Here is a 21,774-nt window from a genome sequence, read left to right on the forward strand (position 1 = left end):
AGCGGTCAAAGTGTGGGGTGTCTGACAAAATCCACTATATTGGTCAGACAGAGATTCGTGAGGGGCAATGCGTTTCATAGGTAATTTCTTTTACACAGGCGTTGAAAAAACAACAACATTACCTGTCAGGAACCTAACCTGCTCTTTTTTTCTGGACTAAAAGGACTGTCAGTGTCATATGTAGGCTACTTTCCACTGAGTTCTATTTTGGTGGAGAATTCTGTTTGAGTTTGTTTGCCATAGTGTCACCATGGTTACCATAATGGCACATGGTCTTACCTGTCACCACTTGCTCCACACACGCCAGGGGAACATCGTGCTCTCCAAGCAGCCGGTTGGCAACCTGGAACCTCTGAGAGAACACAACACAGAGATGAACATGGTGAGGAGAGGAGGTACCTGGGGAAAAAGCACACAATAGTTCCAGGGAGACAAGAGGTTTTAACTGCAGCGGAGTGAGACTGCACCACGTTATCAACAGCTGAGGGGAAAACATTTGAACCATCTGGAATTTCTCTGCCAGGAACACTGATGATACTGTCGTTTTTGCATTTCAGTGAAATGTAATGATTAACATGGAATCAGCTGATGAATGGAGATCATTGACAACTTTTGAGCAAATGTGTGAATCTAAAAGTTAACCCATTTGAACTGAAAGGCAAATCCACAACTTTGCAATCAATGACAATCAAGGCAAAATTTCTAAGAGTAGTGCAATCCTTCCATGAGTCCTATAAACTTCTGTTTTTCAAGTAAACAGATCTGGGATGACTCACTTAAGTTGTTTAAGAGGTGAAGGCATCAAAATAAGCTTAACACAAAACAGGCGGTCTAAAAGCACAGGGTGGGAGGTTACATAAAACATCTGACACTGGAAGACAGACAGCAGTGTCCTAGAAACCTTTTTGTTGACGGGTATTTTACAACAGACAACAGGCCTATCCCACATGTTGCTTATCGTGTGACAACCTTCACCACACTTTCTCCAATAAACTCAGGTGTGATCATGTAGGGTCAGTCTCCCGGGACACAGATTAAGACTAGTCGTGGAATAAAAATACATTTTAAATGGAGATTGTCTCGGATTAATCTGGGTAACCAGCCCATAGAGCTACGGTCATTTTTGGGAGAGGGGCACACAGAGTGCACCACAGGAGGTTGGTGGCACCTTAATTAGGGAGGACGGGCTCATGGTAATGGCTGGAGCGGATTCAGTGAAATGGTATCAAATACATCAAACACACGGTTTCCATGCGTCTGATGCCATTCCATTCGCGCCGTTCCAGTTATTTTTATGAGCCGCCCTCCCCTCAGCAGCCTTCTTGAAAACATACCTGCATGGGGAGGGCATCATGGGTGATGAAGGAAACCTTGAAGTTGGTGCATATCAGCTTCCCCCACAGGTCACCATGGCTGCTATCTGATCCAATGCACTTCCTCACAAAGCTCACTTCGTTCACCACAATCTCCCCTGAGGATGACAAACAGGAAGTAACATGAACTATGACATTTAGGTTTCAAAGAAAAGCGGTAGAAAACATAGGCCTAAAAAGGGACATAAATAGAAGGTGAGTGTTAACCACAGTTATTTTAAGTCTTATAGCGATGAAACAAAACAGGGACTGATGGCTGAGTAATATGACATGAATGAAGCTGGGGGAAATATGCTATGGAAGTGGAATGATCACGTACTAAAATGTCTTTCTCCTAGTCTCATTCAGGCTTCTGCCATCCAGCCAGAGGCATCCTGTTACACTGCTGGAGAGTGATCTGTGCATTTCTCCTCTCAGGCCCTCAAATTGGCTCTAATGATCCCACATTCCAGTCTGAGGCATTGGGTCAGGGTGATGGAAATACCTGTCAGAGAATAGCTAGACCGCTTCATGACAGGAGGTCAACACAACACTCTGTTACCTAACTTATAGGCCTTATAGCCCGTTGTGACCTCTACATTTGAACCCCTCCTTGGTTTCAGTAGCATCTCAAATCAAATTTTATTTGTCACATACACATGGTTAGCAGATGTTAATGCGAGTGTAGCGAAATGCTTGTGCTTCTAGTTCCGACAATGCAGTAATAACCAACAAGTAATCTAGCTAACAATTCCAAAACTACTACCTTATAGACACAAGTGTAAGGGGATAAAGAATATGTACATAAAGATATGAATGAGGGATGGTACAGAGCAGCATAGGCAAGATACAGTAGATGGAATCGAGTACAGTATATACATATGAGATGAGTATATAAACAAAGTGGCATAGTTAAAGTGGCTAGTGATACATGTATTACATAAAGATGCAGTAGATGATAGAGTACAGTATATACGTATACATATGAGATGAATAATGTAGGGTATGTAAACATTATATTAGGTAGCATTGTTTAAAGTGGCTAGTGATATATTTTACATCATTTCCCATCAATTCCCATTATTAAAGTGGCTGGAGTTGAGTCAGTGTGTTGGCAGCAGCCACTCAATGTTAGTGGTGGCTGTTTAACAGTCTGATGGCCCTGAGATTGAAGCTGTTTTTCAGTCTCTCGGTCCCAGCTTTGATGCACCTGTACTGACCTCGCCTTCTGGATGATAGCGGGGTGAACAGGCAGTGGCTCGGGTGGTTGTTGTCCTTGATGATCTTTATGGCCTTCCTGTGACATCGGGTGGTGTAGGTGTCCTGGAGGGCAGGCAGTTTGCCCCCGGTGATGTGTTGTGCAGACCTCACTACCCTCTGGAGAGCCTTACGGTTGTGGGCGGAGCATCATCTCCTTAGTTTTGTTGACGTTGAGTGTGAGGTTATTTTCCTGACACCACACTCCGAGGGCCCTCACCTACTCCCTGTAGGCCGTCTCGTCGTTGTTGGTAATCAAGCCTACCACTGTTGTGTCGTCCTCAAACTTGATGATTGAGTTGGAGGCGTGCGTGGCCACGCAGTCGTGGGTGAACAGGGAGTACAGGAGAGGGCTCAGAACGCACCCTTGTGGGGCCCCAGTGTTGAGGATCAGCGGGGTGGAGATGTTGCCTACCCTCACCACCTGGGGGCGGCCCGTCAGGAAGTCCAGTACCCAGTTGCACATGGCGGGGTCGAGACCCAGGGTCTCGAGCTTGATGACGAGCTTGGAGGGTACTATGGTGTTAAATGTCGAGCTGTAGTCGATGAACAGCATTCTCACATAGGTATTCCTCTTGTCCAGATGGGTTAGGGCAGTGTGCAGTGTGGTTGAGATTGCATCGTCTGTGGACCTATTTGGGCTGTAAGCAAATTGGAGTGGGTCTAGGGTGTCAGGTAGGGTGGAGGTGATATGTTCCTTGACTAGTCTCTCAAAGCACTTCATGATGACGGAAGTGAGTGCTACGGGGCGGTAGTCGTTTAGCTAAGTTACCTTAGCTTTCTTGGGAACAGGAACAATGGTGGCCCTCTTGAAGCATGTGGGAACAACAGACTGGGATAGGGATCTCAGGACACAACACAAAAACCCACAGCCTGACAACCTGGTGTCTGAACTCAAGAGGATTCCCTCCATTTACACGACTTCTCTCTCCTCACAAACAGATGTTTTGTAATTACCTCCATAGCCCAGATGCACACGGCTCCAAGAGGCATTTATTTTTCAATATAAAAAAATTTAAAAAAAGAGCTCATGAGTCACATACACTGCTGACTGTTTCTACTCCAGGATCCTTCTCGCTCTCTGGCCATTCAGTGGGAGTTCACAGACTCAGCCCATGCACTACAGGCTTGCCAGGGAAACCCCATGAGCCAGAGAATGGGGATCAGGTGGGCCTAGCTGTCCTCCTCCCGGGAAAATGATCTGCCATGAGGAGAACTGAGAACCCAGCATAAACTTTTAACTGAGCACAGCCTCAAACGGACAGAGACTGCTTTGGTTAGTAAGGCTGCTTGATGGATCGAGGTCCTCCTCTCAAGTTTTACATCCAGATCAAAACCCCTCAAAGACCGGCATACCCAGTCCTAAACTAGACCGTAACTTTCTAGACTAAACCATGTATGTTGTTTTTATTGATGTTGCCGCTGCCTGTGTCACTGAACCTAAGAGGTCTGACAGTAACGAGCTCGCAAACTCGCTGGCAACTTGGATGGACATGAATGTTTATGACAAACCGTTGGCTCTCAAACATTTGAAATCTAAACAATGACCAGTTCAATGAATGCAGCCGATACCGTCGCATAGTGCAAAGTTCCTGGCATTTCATGATTGGTAAATTCATACTTAATCTATGTATGAAGTGAAGACCTAAAGTAGAAGAGACTATGATAGACTCATACATTACATGAATGCAGTGCAGTTGTGATTCCCTCTCGTCTTATATCGTGGCAGTATGGTTGTGAGCGACACTGCAGCGTCACTAGGCTATAGGCCAGCCCATCCATAACAGCTGGAGCTGCTTTGCAGAGGGTTACCGTAGGACAGGCAGGGAACAGCCAAAGAGAACCAGGCCCAGCACTGCAAACAGGATCCTCACATGTCAAAATGACAGTTTTTCCTCAGTCAGCGTGAGCTTAACCCATTCAGCCCAACAGTAATCTGTCACTTTCCATTTAGCTGGTTTCTTTTGATGCATTCATTATATACACTGCATTGTCTATGAGCAAATTAGAGCCTGACCGTATATCCAAGTTAGAGCCTGACCGTATATCCAAGTTAGAGCCTGCCCGTATATCCAAGTTAGAGCCTGCCCGTATATCCAAGTTAGAGCCTGCCCGTATATCCAAGTTAGAGCCTGCCCGTATATCCAAGTTAGAGCCTGACCGTATATCCAAGTTACAGCCGGACCTTATATCCAAGTTAGAGCCTGACCGTATATCCAAGTTAGAGCCTGACCGTATATCCAAGTTAGAGCCTGACCTTATATCCAAGTTAGAGCCTGACCTTATATCCAAGTTAGAGCCTGACCTTATATCCAAGTTAGAGCCTGACCTTATATCCAAGTTAGAGCCTGACCTTATATCCAAGTTACAGCCTGACCTTATATCCAAGTTACAGCCTGACCTTATATCCAAGTTACAGCCTGACCTTATATCCAAGTTACAGCCTGACCTTATATCCAAGTTACAGCCTGACCGTACATTGATATAAAGACGGCGTACAAAGTGGAATGAAATGCTGACTTCCAGGTGAATCTTGCACTGTGTAGGCTACTCCTTGTATAGGACATTTCACCCAAGGCTAGGCTTATTTGTTCTTGCCTGTAATCCATGTAAAACATTGTTTACAAGCTATATTATATGACCCGTGTCACTGCATTACAAGTTATTTGATGTAACAATAAAACGTTACGGCCTGTGAGTCGAGAGACAGAGACTGAAGAAATAGGTTGCCGCTCTTGTAATTGTGGGACAAGTCAGCAAGCGCCTACCATCACCGCCATCAAACACTAACATGTTCACTTCCAAAGCGGCAGGGTAGCCTAGTGGATAGAGCGTTGGACTAGTAACTGGAATGTTGCAAGTTCAAATCCCCGAGCTGCCTGTTCAAGGTTCTGCCCCTGAACAGGCAGTTAACCCACTGCTCCTAGGCAGTCATTGAAAATAAGAATTTGTTCTTAACTGACTTGCCTGGTTAAATAAAAGGTAAAAATATTGTATTTAAAAAAAAAAAAAGCTGGGTCTAATAATCTGCAGGCTTGATGAGTTAACTCTTTTGTGGAGGCAGAATGCTGACGGGTCTGACACAAGAGTACAGTACAGCCACACACAGCCTGGACTGCAGCCTTGAACCCCCACTGGACAGCAACTCTGCCAGTAAGTAACCTGGGTTACCACAACATCTAACAAACATTACTGTGGTCATGTCATCAACCGCTTACATCATAACACTGTTTATCACAGAGTTTGTTACTTTCAGTGCCTATTCAGATAAATGTCAGTTGGCCACGGTCGTGGTAACACAGATCCAGAAGAATCACAAGGCCTATCCTGTGTGTGATTGGCAAGTCAAAAACATGTATATCATGTAACCATACTGGAGGGAACAAACGCTTCCAAGGATGAGATTCTCCTTTTTGACTATGTCCACAAACCCCTAAATCCAATAGGGCTATTAATGTGATCAGACCTGCCAACTGACTAAACTAGCCACAACCTGGCTTTGCTTCCTGAGGTTTTGTAGCTTTCAAAGCAGGCCGCCTGTGTTTATGTACAGCACCTAGCAGACCAGATCACAGTTTGGACAGCTGGTGGCGAGAAAACAGGCTCAGAGACGCAACACGGTCTCTGTATACAGTGATTATCACAATCCCCTCGGAGTCACACGAGACTAGTGAGAAATGCCTCAGTTACAACAAAGATGGCAGTTAAAAGGGACAGATATACGTCAGCATTCCACCTGTACAATAGTAGAGTACAGTGCGCCAGTAACACCATCACATACCATCTACTGCATCTTGATGTAATTAAATGTTTCACTAGCCACTTTAAACAATGCCACTTTATAATGTTCTCATACCCTAAATTACTCATCTTCCCATTATTTTTATTTCTACTTTGCACATTCTTCCACTGCAAATCTACCATTCCAGTGTTTTACTTGCTATATTGTATTTACTTCGCCAACATGGCCTTTTTTATGCCTTTACCTCCCTTATCTCACCTCATTTGCTCACATCGTATATAGACTTGTTTCTACTGTATTATTGACTGTTTGTTTTACTCCATGTGGAACTCTGTGTCGTTTTATCTGTCGAACTGCTTTGCTTTATCTTGGCCAGGTCGCAATTGTAAATGAGAACTTGTTCTCAACTTGCCTACCTGGTTAAATAAAGGTGAAATTAAAATTTTAAAAAATTCTCATATGTATATACTGTACTCTATACCATCTACTGCATCTTGCTATCTTGATGTAATGTATCACTAGTCACTTTAAACAATGACACTTCATATAATGTTTTCATACCCTACATCACTCATCTCATATGTATATACTGTACTCTATATCACCTATTGCATCTTGCCTATGCATTCCTTTACACTTGTGTGTATAAGGTGGTTGTGAAATTGTTAGGTTATATTACTAAGCATTTCGCTACACTTGCATTAACACCTGCTAACCATGTGTATGTGACAAATACATTTGATTTGACATTGTTGATGGATAGCGATAAGACATGTCATTCTGAGAAACTCATGACTTTGCCCATATTAGCCTAGGTTGTGTGATTATCGGAGCAGAACTCCCATGCTGACAAACTACGTGTTGAAGAGAGACGGAGGACAGCATTAGTATGTGGCCAGAGAGGTGAGAATGTGCTTGGGAGTACAGATAGTTAGCTTTGCCTCATGCAAACACCACTGCCAGGCACATTTTTCCACTGCCTCAGGAGAGGCCTCAGCTCACATTCTCCTACTGAGAAAACAACAGTGGGACATCTATTAAAGTACCTGTCTAACTATCATTACAGATGCCTACAGTTGAGATGAACATGTGTCATAAAGGTGACAGTGTGTCAGCGAGGAGCCTAAACAAGACAGTCAATGTTGGTTGTCTATGTTTGGACACCCACACACTCCAGAAACACAAGTCACATACAAAGTGAGAGTAGGAGAGAGAGAAAGAGTGGGGGATTAGAGAGAGAACTAGATAAAATATTCAGAAAAGAGGGAGAATCTCAACCAGACAGTTCACTAATTAGAGGTGGGCAGCCAGCAAAGGACCAGCCAGGTATGGAGAGAATCTGAGGAGGACAGAGAGATAAACAGAAAGCTCCAGAAATTAAACCGGTAGGACAGATGAACAGAGAGAGGGGAAGATAGAAGAGAGAGCACAGTTGAGATGATTTGTTGAGATGAGTTAGCCCCACTGTGGTCCTCTGTCTGGTCAGTTTGGTGTGGACTTGAATGGCTCCTTCAATCAGAGACCCCTTTGAATGGGTCACATTCAAGTTGCATAGCAACACTGCCAAGGAGCTGGGAAGCCCACAAACAAAGCCAAAGTCTCCCCATTCAAGGCCACCTTCACAGTGCCATGAACTAAAGATCCGAACATAGGCCATGGTGTAAAATCAAACCTGATATTCAATGTAGGCTAAATTGTTTGTAGTCCAGTTGAGGGAGAGGTGGTGACTACCTTATTTTGTAAAGCAAGGCCAGGTGGCACTGCGTGAGGGCCTCATGTTTACTTTCACTGCCAGCATTCATTTAAAGACACTGGCAGAACCCAGAAATAACACTAGCTAAACCTCCAGTCAAAGAACAGGGGCCATCCCTCCATAAAACATACCAGCATCTTAAAATGATCAGCTGAACTAGAGCAGAGAAATAGAGAAGAGTAGAAGTATACAACCAAAGCAGTGCTGTTTTACTCACATATGCGCCTAAATATTTTACTGTGCGATCCTAAAAATTAAGGATTCTAGCATTATTACCTCAAATATTTCTTCCCTGCGCTCCTAAATTTCTTTGTGTACGCAAACATTTTACAACTTAGGCGCACGTGTTCCTTGTAAAAAAATATTTTAAAAAGGTCAGCGTAGAGCCCTGCAAAGCAGAGAAAATAACAATAAAGTACAACATTTGGGTTTTATTTCAGCAGCGTAAAAAAACTAACAAAAATACATGCTAATTGCTTCTAGAATGAGGGAAGGTCTATCCTCTGTTGCTTAATTATAAGGAGTGAACACCTCAAAGGGAAATTAGTCCCACAGCACAACCTCTGGTTCATTACTTGTCCTTAGACTCAGATATAGGCCTAATGATACTTCAAGGTTATATGGTCAAGTGTTTCTCAATCTTGCTCCATTATATCAGTGAGATTCTGCCTCCATAACAGCCATGAATGAACCGAAATGCCAAAGAATGTTGTTACACATCCTGGCTTTTTTGGAACAATAGTTTATGGGGGGGGGGGGGGGGGGGGCAACATGAATTGAGTGGGAGGGTCATGGCCCCTCCCTGTACACAGTTTGATAAGTGATGGTTAGATATATACACAGAATTTTCATTTTATTTCTAATGTCTCCTTGTATATCTTAATATACTGGAGCAAAATGTAATATGGAGAGGTTGGGTGTCAGTTTAACTCACACAAACACTGCCAACTTAATGTAAAAAATAAAAAAAAAGTAAACAAACCCGAGGTCCTGCCACACATTAAAAACTCATTGGTGGAGAAAAACACTAAATGTGGTAAATAGCTTTTAGTGACTGATGCCCTGTGAACAGGAAATTCCCTTGTGAATCTCTTATTGTATTCTCCTTAAGACAGTCATTAACCAACTCGCATCCTCTCGGAGCTGGGATTTGACTGCAAAGGCAGGAAGGAATATATGAACCAGCCCATTGTTAACTAAGGCTAAATTATGCACCGTTAGTAGCAGTGATGAAAAGGAGGCCAGGCAGGCACTGCATTGCCATGGTGACTTGAAACAGCCCAGAGAAAAAAAAGAGACTCAATTGGATTAGATTACCACAGCCTAAATGTGACAATTAGGGATGCAAATGACCTGTGGGCAAAACCACAAGTGAGGTGCACTGACAGAGTACACATTCAAAACAACCAATTACATTTAGCTGAAGAGATACAGGAGTTCACTGGCTGGTCATTGAAATATCAGTTATCTTCTACCTTAGCATGAGAAGAAAGAGTATAACTGGATGAGATCAGCCTTTCCTGGTTATTTTTCAGGAGTGAAATATTTTGATGGGTGGTTTAATTTATGTAGCCTCTACGTACTCATAACATAGTTGTTAGTTTAATAGAACAGGCAGAGGCAACAAGTTAGCTGTGGCAGAGGGAACTGTAAACTCACCTGGAAGTAACCTGGCCTCTAACTTCTTGATAGGTGGCTGTGGACATTTTTTCAGATCAGTCTGCATGAAAGGTAAAACAGAGACAGTTTGTTAGTCTATAATAAGCTAACTAAATGCACAACATATACAGTAGCTAGGGATTTAACAAGTAATCCTACCTAGCTAACTACTCAGTAGTACAAGTTATAGTATACTAAGGACAAAGTAACGTAGCTAGTAAAGTAAGGTTACTCACCTGTAAAGGCGGAAGGTAGGATTTAAAGGTTGGTTTCATGGGCTTCACAGAAAACATTATTAATAGCTCGAGTCCAACAACTAAAGTTGATCAATGGATACTTCCAAGACTTCAGTGAGAAAATGTCAAAACGTAGCTAACGTGTAAGCGCGATAGCAAAACAGCTCAAAAATAAACTGCTGAATATGTCAAGTAGTCAAATACAATCCATTTTTCGAGATAGATTTCTCCATTTGGATCAGGCTGAGAAAGCTGGCTGGCGATCCCCTTTCGTGTCAACACACAGCTGTTGTGCTGTGCTGGCGAGCTATGGGTGTCCTAGCGAGTTAGTAAGCTAGCATTGCAGTTCGCAGTTAGCAAGCAAGTTTTAGTTCGTGAAACAACTTGGTAGAGAAAGCTATCTAGCAAGCATTCCATTTGCAGAACTTTGCGAACGCCTTGCTGCAGAACGTTGGTCCATTCATTAGCTTGCTGGAGAAGAACTCCACAACGTAAACCCTGATTGCATACAGCAGTGATAACTTTGGTATTTAGCTAGCTAGCAGCATTATATCCAAAGCTTTGCTATCGTTTCGCTTTATAGGCACAGCGGCCATGTTTACCTTCGGGAGGAGACAGAGACAGACAGGGGAGGAGTTTCGGGGCGGTCTATGTTGCACCCCCAAGTACAGACCTGGGACCAGTTTTAACTGACTGCTATCCAGACTATATAAAACGTAGGGGCCTTTTGACCTACAACTGGGGTCAAAAGGCCCCATAAAGTGATTTATTTCAAGCTCTTGATTCCTCAAGCATCGTCTGATCCATTCATATGTCGACTTAGGGCTCATTATACACTATCCCCAATTGATAATCAAATTGATATTGCAAAGATTGCATATCAAAATAAAAAATCCCATTAATTTTATTTATGCAATGTTTATTCAATGCTACATAATAATTAGGCAATCAAACATTCAGTATCACACAATATCAGAGAAACATTAATAACAACTGTAGGACTGAGCACTACCACCATTTAATGAAAATGTTCAATCCAGCATGAGTGGATCCAACATCATCATTAAATTTGCCGATGACGCAACAGTGGTAGGCCTGAATACCGACAACGATGGAAAAGGACTACAGGAAAAAGAGTACCGATCACGCCTCCCATTCTCATCGACGGGGCTGTAGTGGAGCAGGTTGAGAGCTTCAAGTTCCTTGGTGTCCACATCACCAACAAACTAACATGGTCCAAGCACACCAAGACAAGAGAGCACGAAGAGGGCACAACAAAACCTATTCCCCCTCAGGAGACTGAAAAGATTTGGCATGGGTCCTCAGATCCTCAAAAAGGTTCTACAGCTGCAACATCGATAGCATCCTGACTGTTGCATCACTGCCTGGTATGGCAACTGCTCGGCCCCCGACCACAAGGCACTACAGAGGGTAGTGCGTATGGCCCAGTACATCACTGGGGCTAAGCTTCCTGACATCCAGGACCTCTATACCAGGCGGTGTCAGAGGAAGGACCTAAAAATTGTCAAAGACTCCAGCCACCCTAGTCGTAGACTGTTCTCTCTGCTACCGCACGGCAAGTGGTACTGGAGTGCCAAGTCTAGGTCCAAGAGGATTCTAAACAGATTCTACCCCCAAGCCATAAGACTCCAGAACATCTAATCAAATGGCTACCCGGACTATTTGCATTGCAGACTGATCCTAGCCCCCCGACACATAAACAATGGCAGCATATTATCTATGCATAGTCACTTTAATAACTCTACCTAAATGTACATATTACCTCAATTACTTAAGACTAACCGGTGCCCCCGCATATTGACTCTTTACCAGTACCCCTTGTATATAGCCTCGCAATTGTAATTTTACTGCTGCTCTTTAATTATGTTACTTTTATTTCTTTATTTTTTTAAGGTATTTTTTCTTAAAACTGCATTGTTGGTTAAGGGCTTGTAAGTAAGCATTTCACTGTAAGGTCTACACCTGTTGTATTCGGTGCATGTGACAAATAACATTGATTTGATTTATTTATTTTTTTATTTTTTTATTTCACCTTTATTTAACCAGGTAGGCTAGTTGAGAACAAGTTCTCATTTGCAACTGCGACCTGGCCAAGATAAAGCATAGCAGTGTGAGCAGACAACAAAGAGTTACACATGGAGTAAACAATTAACAAGTCAATAACACAGTAGAAACCAAAGGGGGAGTCTATATACAATGTGTGCAAAAGGCATGAGGAGGTAGGCAAATAATTACAATTTTGCAGATTAACACTGGAGTGATGAATGATCAGATGGTCATGTACAGGTAGAGATATTGGTGTGCAAAAGAGCAGAAAAGTAAATAAATAAAAACAGTATGGGGATGAGGTAGGTGAAAAAGGGTGGGCTATTTACCAATAGACTATGTACAGCTGCAGCGATCGGTTAGCTGCTCAGATAGCTGATGTTTGAAGTTGGTGAGGGAGATAAAAGTCTCCAACTTCAGCGATTTTTGCAATTCGTTCCAGTCACAGGCAGCAGAGTACTGGAACGAAAGGCGGCCAAATGAGGTGTTGGCTTTAGGGATGATCAGTGAGATACACCTGCTGGAGCGCGTGCTACGGATGGGTGTTGCCATCGTGACCAGTGAGCTGAGATAAGGCGGAGCTCTACCTAGCATGGACTTGTAGATGACCTGGAGCCAGTGGGTCTGGCGACGAATATGTAGCGAGGGCCAGCCGACTAGAGCATACAAGTCGCAGTGGTGGGTGGTATAAGGTGCTTTAGTGACAAAACGGATGGCACTGTGATAGACTGCATCCAGTTTGCTGAGTAGAGTGTTGGAAGCCATTTTGTAGATGACATCGCCGAAGTCGAGGATCGGTAGGATAGTCAGTTTTACTAGGGTAAGCTTGGCGGCGTGAGTGAAGGAGGCTTTGTTGCGGAATAGAAAGCCAATTCTAGATTTAACTTTGGATTGGAGATGCTTAATGTGAGTCTGGAAGGGGAGTTTACAGTCTAACCAAACACCTATGTATTTGTAGTTGTCCACATATTCTAAGTCAGAACAGTCCAGAGTAGTGATGCTAGGCGGGCAGACAGGGGCAGGCAGCAATCGGTTGAAGAACATACATTTAGTTTTACTTGCATTCAAGAGCAGTTGGAGGCCACGGAAGCAGTGTTGTATGGCATTGAAGCTCATTTATATGTTTGTTAAAACAGTGTCCAAGGACGGGCCAGATGTATACAGAATGGTGTCGTCTGCGTAGAGGTGGATCAGAGAATCACCAGCAGCAAGAGCGACATCATTGATATATACAGAGAAAAGAGTCGGCCCGAGAACTGAACCCTGTGGCACCCCCATAGAGACTGCCAGAGGTCCGGACAACAGGCCCTCCAATTTGACATACTGAACTCTATCTGAGAAGTAGTTGGTGAACCAGGCAAGGCAGTCATTTGAGAAACCAAGGCTGTTGAGTCTGATGATAAGAATGCAGTGATCGACAGAGTCGAAAGCCTAGGCCAGGTCGATGAAAACGGCTGCACAGTGCTGTCTTTTATCTATGGTGGTTATGATGTCGTATAGGACCTTGAGCGTGGCTGAGGTGCACCCATGACCAGCTCGGAAACCAGATTGCATTTTGGAGAAGGTGTGGTGGGATTTGAAATGGTCGGTGATATGTTAGTTAACTTGGCTTTCGAAGACTTCAGAAAAGCAGGGCAGGATGGATATAGGTCTGTAACAGTTTGGGTCTTGTGTCATGTAATGATAAGAGGTTTATAGGAAATGTTTTTTTTAAAACTTAAACATACCTTTTCATCCTCAGAGTGTGAGATTTTGCTGGAGAGGAAAAAGAGAAAAAGAGAAGGCCAATAACAATGACTATGATTGAAAAAATACATACTTCATGATATTACATACAGTAGGTTGTTTTTTACACACGTTGGGAAATCTTGGTATTTTTCCTCATGACAATAACAATGGTAGTAACAAATAAGCAGAAGGTAAGGGCTCCCACCACATAGTGGTATGAAAGGATCTAAAACACAAAGCATTTAGAATGAAGATCAATTAGGTATTATTCACTCATGAGCATAAGATTGTTTAGTGTTAACAATGTACTGTAACTCACTATTTTACAGAGCTATTTCGTTATTGGAGGTGTGGTTGTTGAATTCTTCGTTCTCTTTCACAGTGACTGTCATATTAGTGATTACCTGACTACCATTTTTCACCTTGTATATTTGTACTTTTAAGGCACACACATACTGTCCACTGTCCGAATGTGTGACATTGTTCATCTTAAGGTGATGATAGTTGCGTCCATTTTGGGAGGGATATGAAGTATGTGTCACTCTTTTAAGCAAGTCCTTATCAGTGAGACAGTGATGGTTATAGGTTTGTGCGTCATGGCTTTCATAAGAAAAGGAATAAAGACAAGTGCTTTCTTCACTGATGGTCTTGATCCAGTACACGGAGAATGGCTTGTCGGAATAATCTTTTGCAGCTGTGAAATGGCATGTAAGGTTGATTGATTCCCGTTCCTGTTTGGTGACCTGAGTTTCCAGATCAGGCACATCTTTCACTACTATGGAGAAAGAACACATTTTCATTTTAACCATATCTTCCTAAACAGAAATAGAGAATGATTAAACTATTGATCTGAATATAATATCAAGCAAATAAGTTGTATTGAATACATGTGTATATTTATCAGATTTTACATGAGTTGGTTTCCTCATACAGGATCATTTAGGAAATGTGAATTTGTGGAAATGGAAATGTGAACTCACTCATTGATTTAGAAAATGCCACAATAAAGGATATTTTCAGAAATTAAAAGGAAATAGAAATGTTGAGGTAAAATTGCGAACACATGCAAATAATGCACATTTTTAAATGTGATATATGATTTGGTACTTGGTGTTTTGCCCTTAAAGCCATCACATTCCTTCTCATTGACATCAGAAGTGCAGTTAATCAACTGTGTTGTCTAGACCCTCTTCACATTGCAGTGGTATCTCTACTTCTTTGTCTTCTTGATACATTAGATATGTTTTCCCTTTGAGAAAGTATTTTTTCCAAAGTTACAGAAGAATCAGGCTCCTTGATTGTATCCAACAAACCCAATCAAGTTTGACTAGCTTGTGAAAATAATTGCCTATCTTGACATTTCCCCAAGATAATCAGCATGATGATACTTAACACATCCATGGCTGTTGCACTTACAATAATAACATGTTCTTGATTTACAGAATGAGGAAATAGAGCTGCCTGTGACAGGAAGACAGAATGAACAGACGTGTGTGGTGTGAGTAGGTAATATGACTGGTATAGTTAAAAGAAGTAAACTATTTCGCTGATTAGTTGTACTTATACATTTAGTAAAACATGTAGTCTTATTTTAAGAGTTAATCATGTAAGTCTCGAAATCCTGTCCATTAATGATCAGCATAGAACAATTCCCATTATGTAAATATATACTATTCCATGCAATGTACTGTAGATAAGACTAAAACATTTGTTTTTGGACATTGATTCAATTAAAAATGTAAATAATTAACTTCACAGAGTCACACTCATAAAACATGTGTAATATAGATTCTACTTCTTTATCACAGAAAAGGCTAATGACCTAAGTCCATGAATTCAGACAAGTTATTGCAAGGGTATATTTTGTGCAAGATTTTAAAGTGAATTTCCTTTCTTTTATTTGATATACAAAATTTGTGACGGAGCAACAAAGCTTTCCTCCATTCAATTTCAGTAATGTATGCATTCCAGAAGAATTGCCCTCGTAAGAGAGATCTTGTTCTTTGAGTTAAAAAGTTCTTATGAATGTATTATTACATTTATTTTCCAACAGGGGGCAACCTTCGAACATAAATTGTGCCTCTATCTTGACACGTTCTCCAAAACACAAATTCGATTTCATTAATTGAGTAAGTCCTGAAGGTATTGCTTTACATATATTACATTCTTTATAATGTATTGGGCAGTTATATGTTTAAGATCTTTCTATAAGAGAGTATATTTCCTTCTTTATCAAATAAATCAAACACAAATATACTATTTCTTTCAAAACACTTAGAAAAGAACAGACTTGTTTTTAACAACAATATCTTTGATGTCCCACAGAAGTGGTATGAGGCTAGTAGTGTCCCTATTGAAATACAGGTGGTTGATGTCAACACACAAAAATATATTACATAATGAGATGTATCCACCTATCCAAAGAAAGGATAGGCTGGAGCTAAACAGCCCACCGTGCTCCTTTGTGGACATTGACTCCCATAGTTGGGGTGAAGAGATATGCATCTTCTCAGTATATATACACTACTCAAAAAAATGAAGGGAACACTTAAACAACACAATGTAACTCCAAGTCAATCACACTTCTGTGAAATCAAACTGTCCACTTAGGAAGCAACACTGATTGACAATACATTTCACATGCTGTTGTGCAAATGGAATAGACAACAGGTGGAAATTATAGGCAATTAGCAAGACACCCCCAATAAAGGAGTGGTTCTGCAGATGGTGACCACAGACCACTTCTCAGTTCCTATGCTTCCTGGCTGATGTTTTGGTCACTTTTGAATGCTGGCGGTGCTTTCACTCTAGTGGTAGCATGAGACGGAGTCTACAACCCACACAAGTGGCTCAGGTAGTGCAGCTCATCCAGGATGGCACATCAATGCGAGCTGTGGCAAGAAGGTTTGCTGTGTCTGTCAGCGTAGTGTCCAGAGCATGGAGGCGCCACCAGGAGACAGGCCAGTACATCAGGAGACGTGAAGGAGGCCGTAGGAGGGCACCAACCCAGCAGCAGGACCGCTACCTCCGCCTTTGTGCAAGGAGGAGCACTGCCAGAGCCCTGCAAAATGACCTCCAGCAGGCCACAAATGTGCATGTGTCTGCTCAAATGGTCAGAAACAGACTCATGAGGGTGATATGATGGACCGACGTCCACAGGTGGGGGTTGTGCTTACAGCCCAACACCGTGCAGGACGTTTGGCATTTGCCAGAGAACACCAAGATTGGCAAATTCGCCACTGGCGCCCTGTGCTCTTCACAGATGAAAGCAGGTTCACACTGAGCACATGTGACAGACGTGACAGAGTCTGGAGACGCCGTGGAGAACGTTCTGCTGCCTGCAACATCCTCCAGCATGACCGGTTTGGCGGTGGGTCAGTCATGGTGTGGGGTGGCATTTCTTTGGAGGGCCGCACAGCCCTCCATGTGCTCGCCAAAGGTAGCCTGACTGCCATTAGGTACCGAGATGAGATCCTCAGACCCCTTGTGAGACCATATGCTGGTGCGGTTGGCCCTGGGTTCCTCCTAATGCAAGACAATGCTAGACCTCATGTGGCTGGAGTGTGTCAGCAGTTCCTGCAAGAGGAAGGCATTGATGCTATGGACTGGCCCGCCCGTTCCCCAGACCTGAATCCAATTGAGCACATCTGGGACATCATGTCTCGCTCCATCCACCAACGCCACATTGCACCACAGACTGTCCAGGAGTTGGCGGATGCTTTAGTCCAGGTCTGGGAGGAGATCCCTCAGGAGACCATCTGCCACCTCATCAGGAGCATGCCCAGGCGTTGTAGGGAGGTCATACAGGCACGTGGAGGCCACACACACTACTGAGCCTCATTTTGACTTGTTTTAAGGACATTACATCAAAGTTGGATCAGCCTGTAGTGTGGTTTTCCACTTTAATTTAGAGTGTGACTCCAAATCCAGACCTCCATGGGTTGATAAATTTGATTTCCATTGATAATTTGTGTGATTTTGTAGTCAGCACATTCAACTATGTGAAGAAAAAAGTATTTAATAAGAATATTTCATTCATTCAGTTCTAGGATGTGTTATTTTAGTGTTCCCTTTATTTTTTTGAGCAGTGTATAATCTTTGCTCTTCATAAGCGATTGTTGTCTTTCACCAATGAGGTTCTACAGGTTTTTGACACGCACACGTGTCTGACAAGGATGTTGGAAATGCAGCATGACCTGTTACAGATTGGCCATGTTTAAGAGAATCAAAATGACTGCAGGCAACTGCCTGATCTATAAATCACCTTGCATTATAAATAACTACTTATTTATATATCAGTCAGTTACAATTTACCCATGATACAGTGCCTTGCGAAAGTATTCGGCCCCCTTGAACTTTGCGACCTTTTGCCACATTTCAGGCTTCAAACATAAAGATATAAAACTGTATTTTTTTGTGAAGAATCAACAACAAGTGGGACACAATCATGAAGTGGAACGACATTTATTGGATATTTCAAACTTTTTTAACAAATCAAAAACGGAAAAATTGGGCGTGCAAAATTATTCAGCCCCCTTTAAGTTAATACTTTGTAGCGCCACCTTTTGCTGCGATTACAGCTGTAAGTCGCTTGGGGTATGTCTCTATCAGTTTTGCACATCGAGAGACTGAAATTTTTTCCCATTCCTCCTTGCAAAACAGCTCGAGCTCAGTGAGGTTGGATGGAGAGCATTTGTGAACAGCAGTTTTCAGTTCTTTCCACAGATTCTCGATTGGATTCAGGTCTGGACTTTGACTTGGCCATTCACCTGGATATGTTTATTTTTGAACCATTCCATTGTAGATTTTGCTTTATGTTTTGGATCATTGTCTTGTTGGAAGACAAATCTCCGTCCCAGTCTCAGGTCTTTTGCAGACTCCATCAGGTTTTCTTCCAGAATGGTCCTGTATTTGGCTCCATCCATCTTCCCATCAATTTTAACCATCTTCCCTGTCCCTGCTGAAGAAAAGCAGGCCCAAACCATGATGCTGCCACCACCATGTTTGACAGTGGGGATGGTGTGTTCAGCTGTGTTGCTTTTACGCCAAACATAACGTTTTGCATTGTTGCCAAAAAGTTCAATTTTGACCAGAGCACCTTCTTCATGTTTGGTGTGTCTCTCAGGTGGCTTGTGGCAAACTTTAAACAACACTTTTTATGGATATCTTTAAGAAATGGCTTTCTTCTTGCCACTCTTCCATAAAGGCCAGATTTGTGCAATATACGACTGATTGTTGTCCTATGGACAGAGTCTCCCACCTCAGCTGTAGATCTCTGCAGTTCATCCAGAGTGATCATGGGCCTCTTGGCTGCATCTCTGATCAGTCTTTTCCTTGTATGAGCTGAAAGTTTAGAGGGACGGCCAGGTCTTGGTAGGTTTGCAGTGGTCTGATACTCCTTCCATTTCAATATTATCGCTTGCACAGTACTCCTTGGGATGTTTAAAGCTTGGGACATCTTTTTGTATCCAAATCCGGCTTTAAACTTCTTCACAACAGTATCTCGGACCTGCCTGGTGTGTTCCTTGTTCTTCATGATGCTCTCTGCGCTTTTAACGGACCTCTGAGACTATCGCAGTGCAGGTGCATTTATACGGAGACTTGATTACACACAGGTGGATTGTATTTATCATCATTAGTCATTTAGGTCAACATTGGATCATTCAGAGATCCTCACTGAACTTCTGGAGAGAGTTTGCTGCACTGAAAGTAAAGGGGCTGAATAATTTTGCACGCCCAATTTTTCAGTTTTGATTTGTTAAAAAAGTTTGAAATATCCAATAAATGTCGTTCCACTTCATGATTGTGTCCCACTTGTTGTTGATTCTTCACAAAAAAATACAGTTTTATATCTTTATGTTTGAAGCCTGAAATGTGGCAAAAGGTCGCAAAGTTCAAGGGGGCCGAATACTTTCGCAAGGCACTGTACATTGCAGTTTTGATCCTCTTAAAAACAGCCAATGTCATGGGCAGCCTGCATTCCATTGTTAAGCCTGTCAGACAGGTTGCAGAGCGAGCAGTCTGACCACACCCCTCCCTGCACCCTCATTTACATTTTAGAAATTTAGCAGACACCCTTATCCAGAGCGACTTACAGGACGAATAAGGGCACATCAACAGATTGTTCACAGTCGGCGCAGGGAGTCAAATCTGATGCTTTAAATTGCTAGGCTACCTGTCGCCTCACCTCACTTCCCACATTGCCGACCGTAGATGAGCAGACACGGAGTGGACTTGCAAAAGCTTTACAAATATCCATCAACCAAATTACATTAGAAATGTGGCTGTGAGAAACTGTGTGCAATCATATGATCAGGGACAAGAACAAGACAACATTTTATATCCACAATTCAATAAAGGCCTGAGCCATGACACCCACAGATCTGATCAATATTACGCCAGCAGAATACCATCCTGCATCCCACTGCTGGCTTGCTTCTGAAGCTAAGCAGAGTTGGTCCTGGATGGGAGACCAGATGCTGCTGGAAGTGATGTTGGAGGACCAGTAGGAAACACCCTTTCCTCTGGTCTAAATGTTTTTATTAATAAATATCCCAATGCCCCAGGGCAGTGACTTGGGACAATGCCCTGTGTAGGGTGCCGTCTTTTGGATGGGACGTTAAAGGTTAAACGGGTGTCCTGATTCTGTGGTAACTAAAAATCCCATGGCACTTATCGTAAGAGTAGGGGTGTTAACCCCGGTGTCCTGGCTAAACTCTCAATCTGGCCCTCATACCATCCCGGTCACCTAGTCATCCCCAGCTTACAATTGGTTCCTTCATCCCCCCTCCTCTACCCGTAACTGTTCCCCAGGTTGTTGCTGTAAATGAGAATGTGTTCTCAGTCAACTTACCTGGTAAAATAAGGGTTAAATAAGTGAAAAATAAAATACTTTGCACAACACCTCAGAGGGGCATGCCCAGGGAGAAGAAGAGCAGGCAACCTTGCCATAACCACACGTATTTATGTATTTTATTTCACCAGGTAGGCCAGCTGAGAACAAGTTCTAATTTACAACTGCGACCTGGCAAAGATAAAGCAAAGCAGTGCGACACAAACAACACTGAGTTACACATGGAATAAACAAACATACAGTCAATAACACACTAGAAAATCTATATACAGTGTGTGCAAATGAAGTAAGATTAGGGAGGTAAGTCAATAAATAGGCCGTAGTGGCAAAATAATTAGAATTTAGAAATGTAACACTGGAGTGATAGATGTGCAGAAGATAAATGTGCAAGTAGAGATACTGGGGTGCAAAGGGGCAAAAAATAATCATATGGGGATGAGGTAGTTGGGTGGGCTATTTACAGATGAGCTATGTACAGGTGCAATGATCTGTAAGCTGCTCTGATAGCTGATGCTTAAAGTTAGTGAGGGAGATATGAGTCTCCAGCATCAGTGATTTTTGCAGTTTGTTCCAGTCATTAGCAGCAGAGAACTGGAAGGAAAGGCGGCCAAAGGAGGAATTGGCTTTAGGGGTGAACAGTGAAATATAACTTCTGGAGCGCGTGCTACGGGTGGTGCTGCAATGGTGACCAGTGAGCTGAGATAAGGTGGGGCTTTACCTAGCAAAGACTTATAGATGACCTGAGCAGCACCCCTTCTGAATTTGGACAATCTCATCTTCCCTATGCACTCCAACCATCTCATGGTAATTGCTGTGTTCAACCACTCAAGGCTGTGTTCAACCACTCAACAGGTCCACCATGTTAGACTGCATTTCCCCAGGAAGCCCAATTCTGATATTTTGACCAGTTAGATTAGCTCTGAACTGGCGCTGATATGAAAAGGTCTGATGTGATTGGTTAAAAGAACAATTCGTGGAAAAATATCAGAATTGAGATGCCTGTGTAATCACACCCTATATAATGGTTTATATTCAATACTTGGAATAAATTAATTGGGTGAACTCTTTCTATATTTGACACAGTGAAAAATTAGTGCTTTGTCTTCATCCCGCTGCTCCAGTTATTT

The 21,774-nt window shown here is 42.6% G+C and overlaps 1 protein-coding gene across 1 annotated transcript in view; it reads right to left on the minus strand.

The window, feature by feature from the left end:
• mtmr10 (myotubularin related protein 10) overlaps positions 1-10,617 on the minus strand; it is a 30,028-nt gene extending 19,411 nt beyond the window's left edge. The window contains exons 1-4 of the mRNA XM_020489035.2: positions 10,000-10,617; positions 9,764-9,824; positions 1,335-1,471; positions 280-352 (exon numbers count right to left, since the gene is read on the minus strand). Of these exons, the coding sequence (XP_020344624.2) occupies positions 280-352; positions 1,335-1,471; positions 9,764-9,824; positions 10,000-10,056 (328 nt within the window). The 5' untranslated portion in view covers positions 10,057-10,617. The remainder of the gene's footprint in view (positions 1-279; positions 353-1,334; positions 1,472-9,763; positions 9,825-9,999) is intronic.
• Between the last annotated feature and the right edge of the window lie 11,157 nt (positions 10,618-21,774).

Source organism: Oncorhynchus kisutch, linkage group LG8, assembly GCF_002021735.2.
Source record: "Oncorhynchus kisutch isolate 150728-3 linkage group LG8, Okis_V2, whole genome shotgun sequence".
Taxonomy (NCBI): Eukaryota; Metazoa; Chordata; class Actinopteri; order Salmoniformes; family Salmonidae; genus Oncorhynchus; species Oncorhynchus kisutch.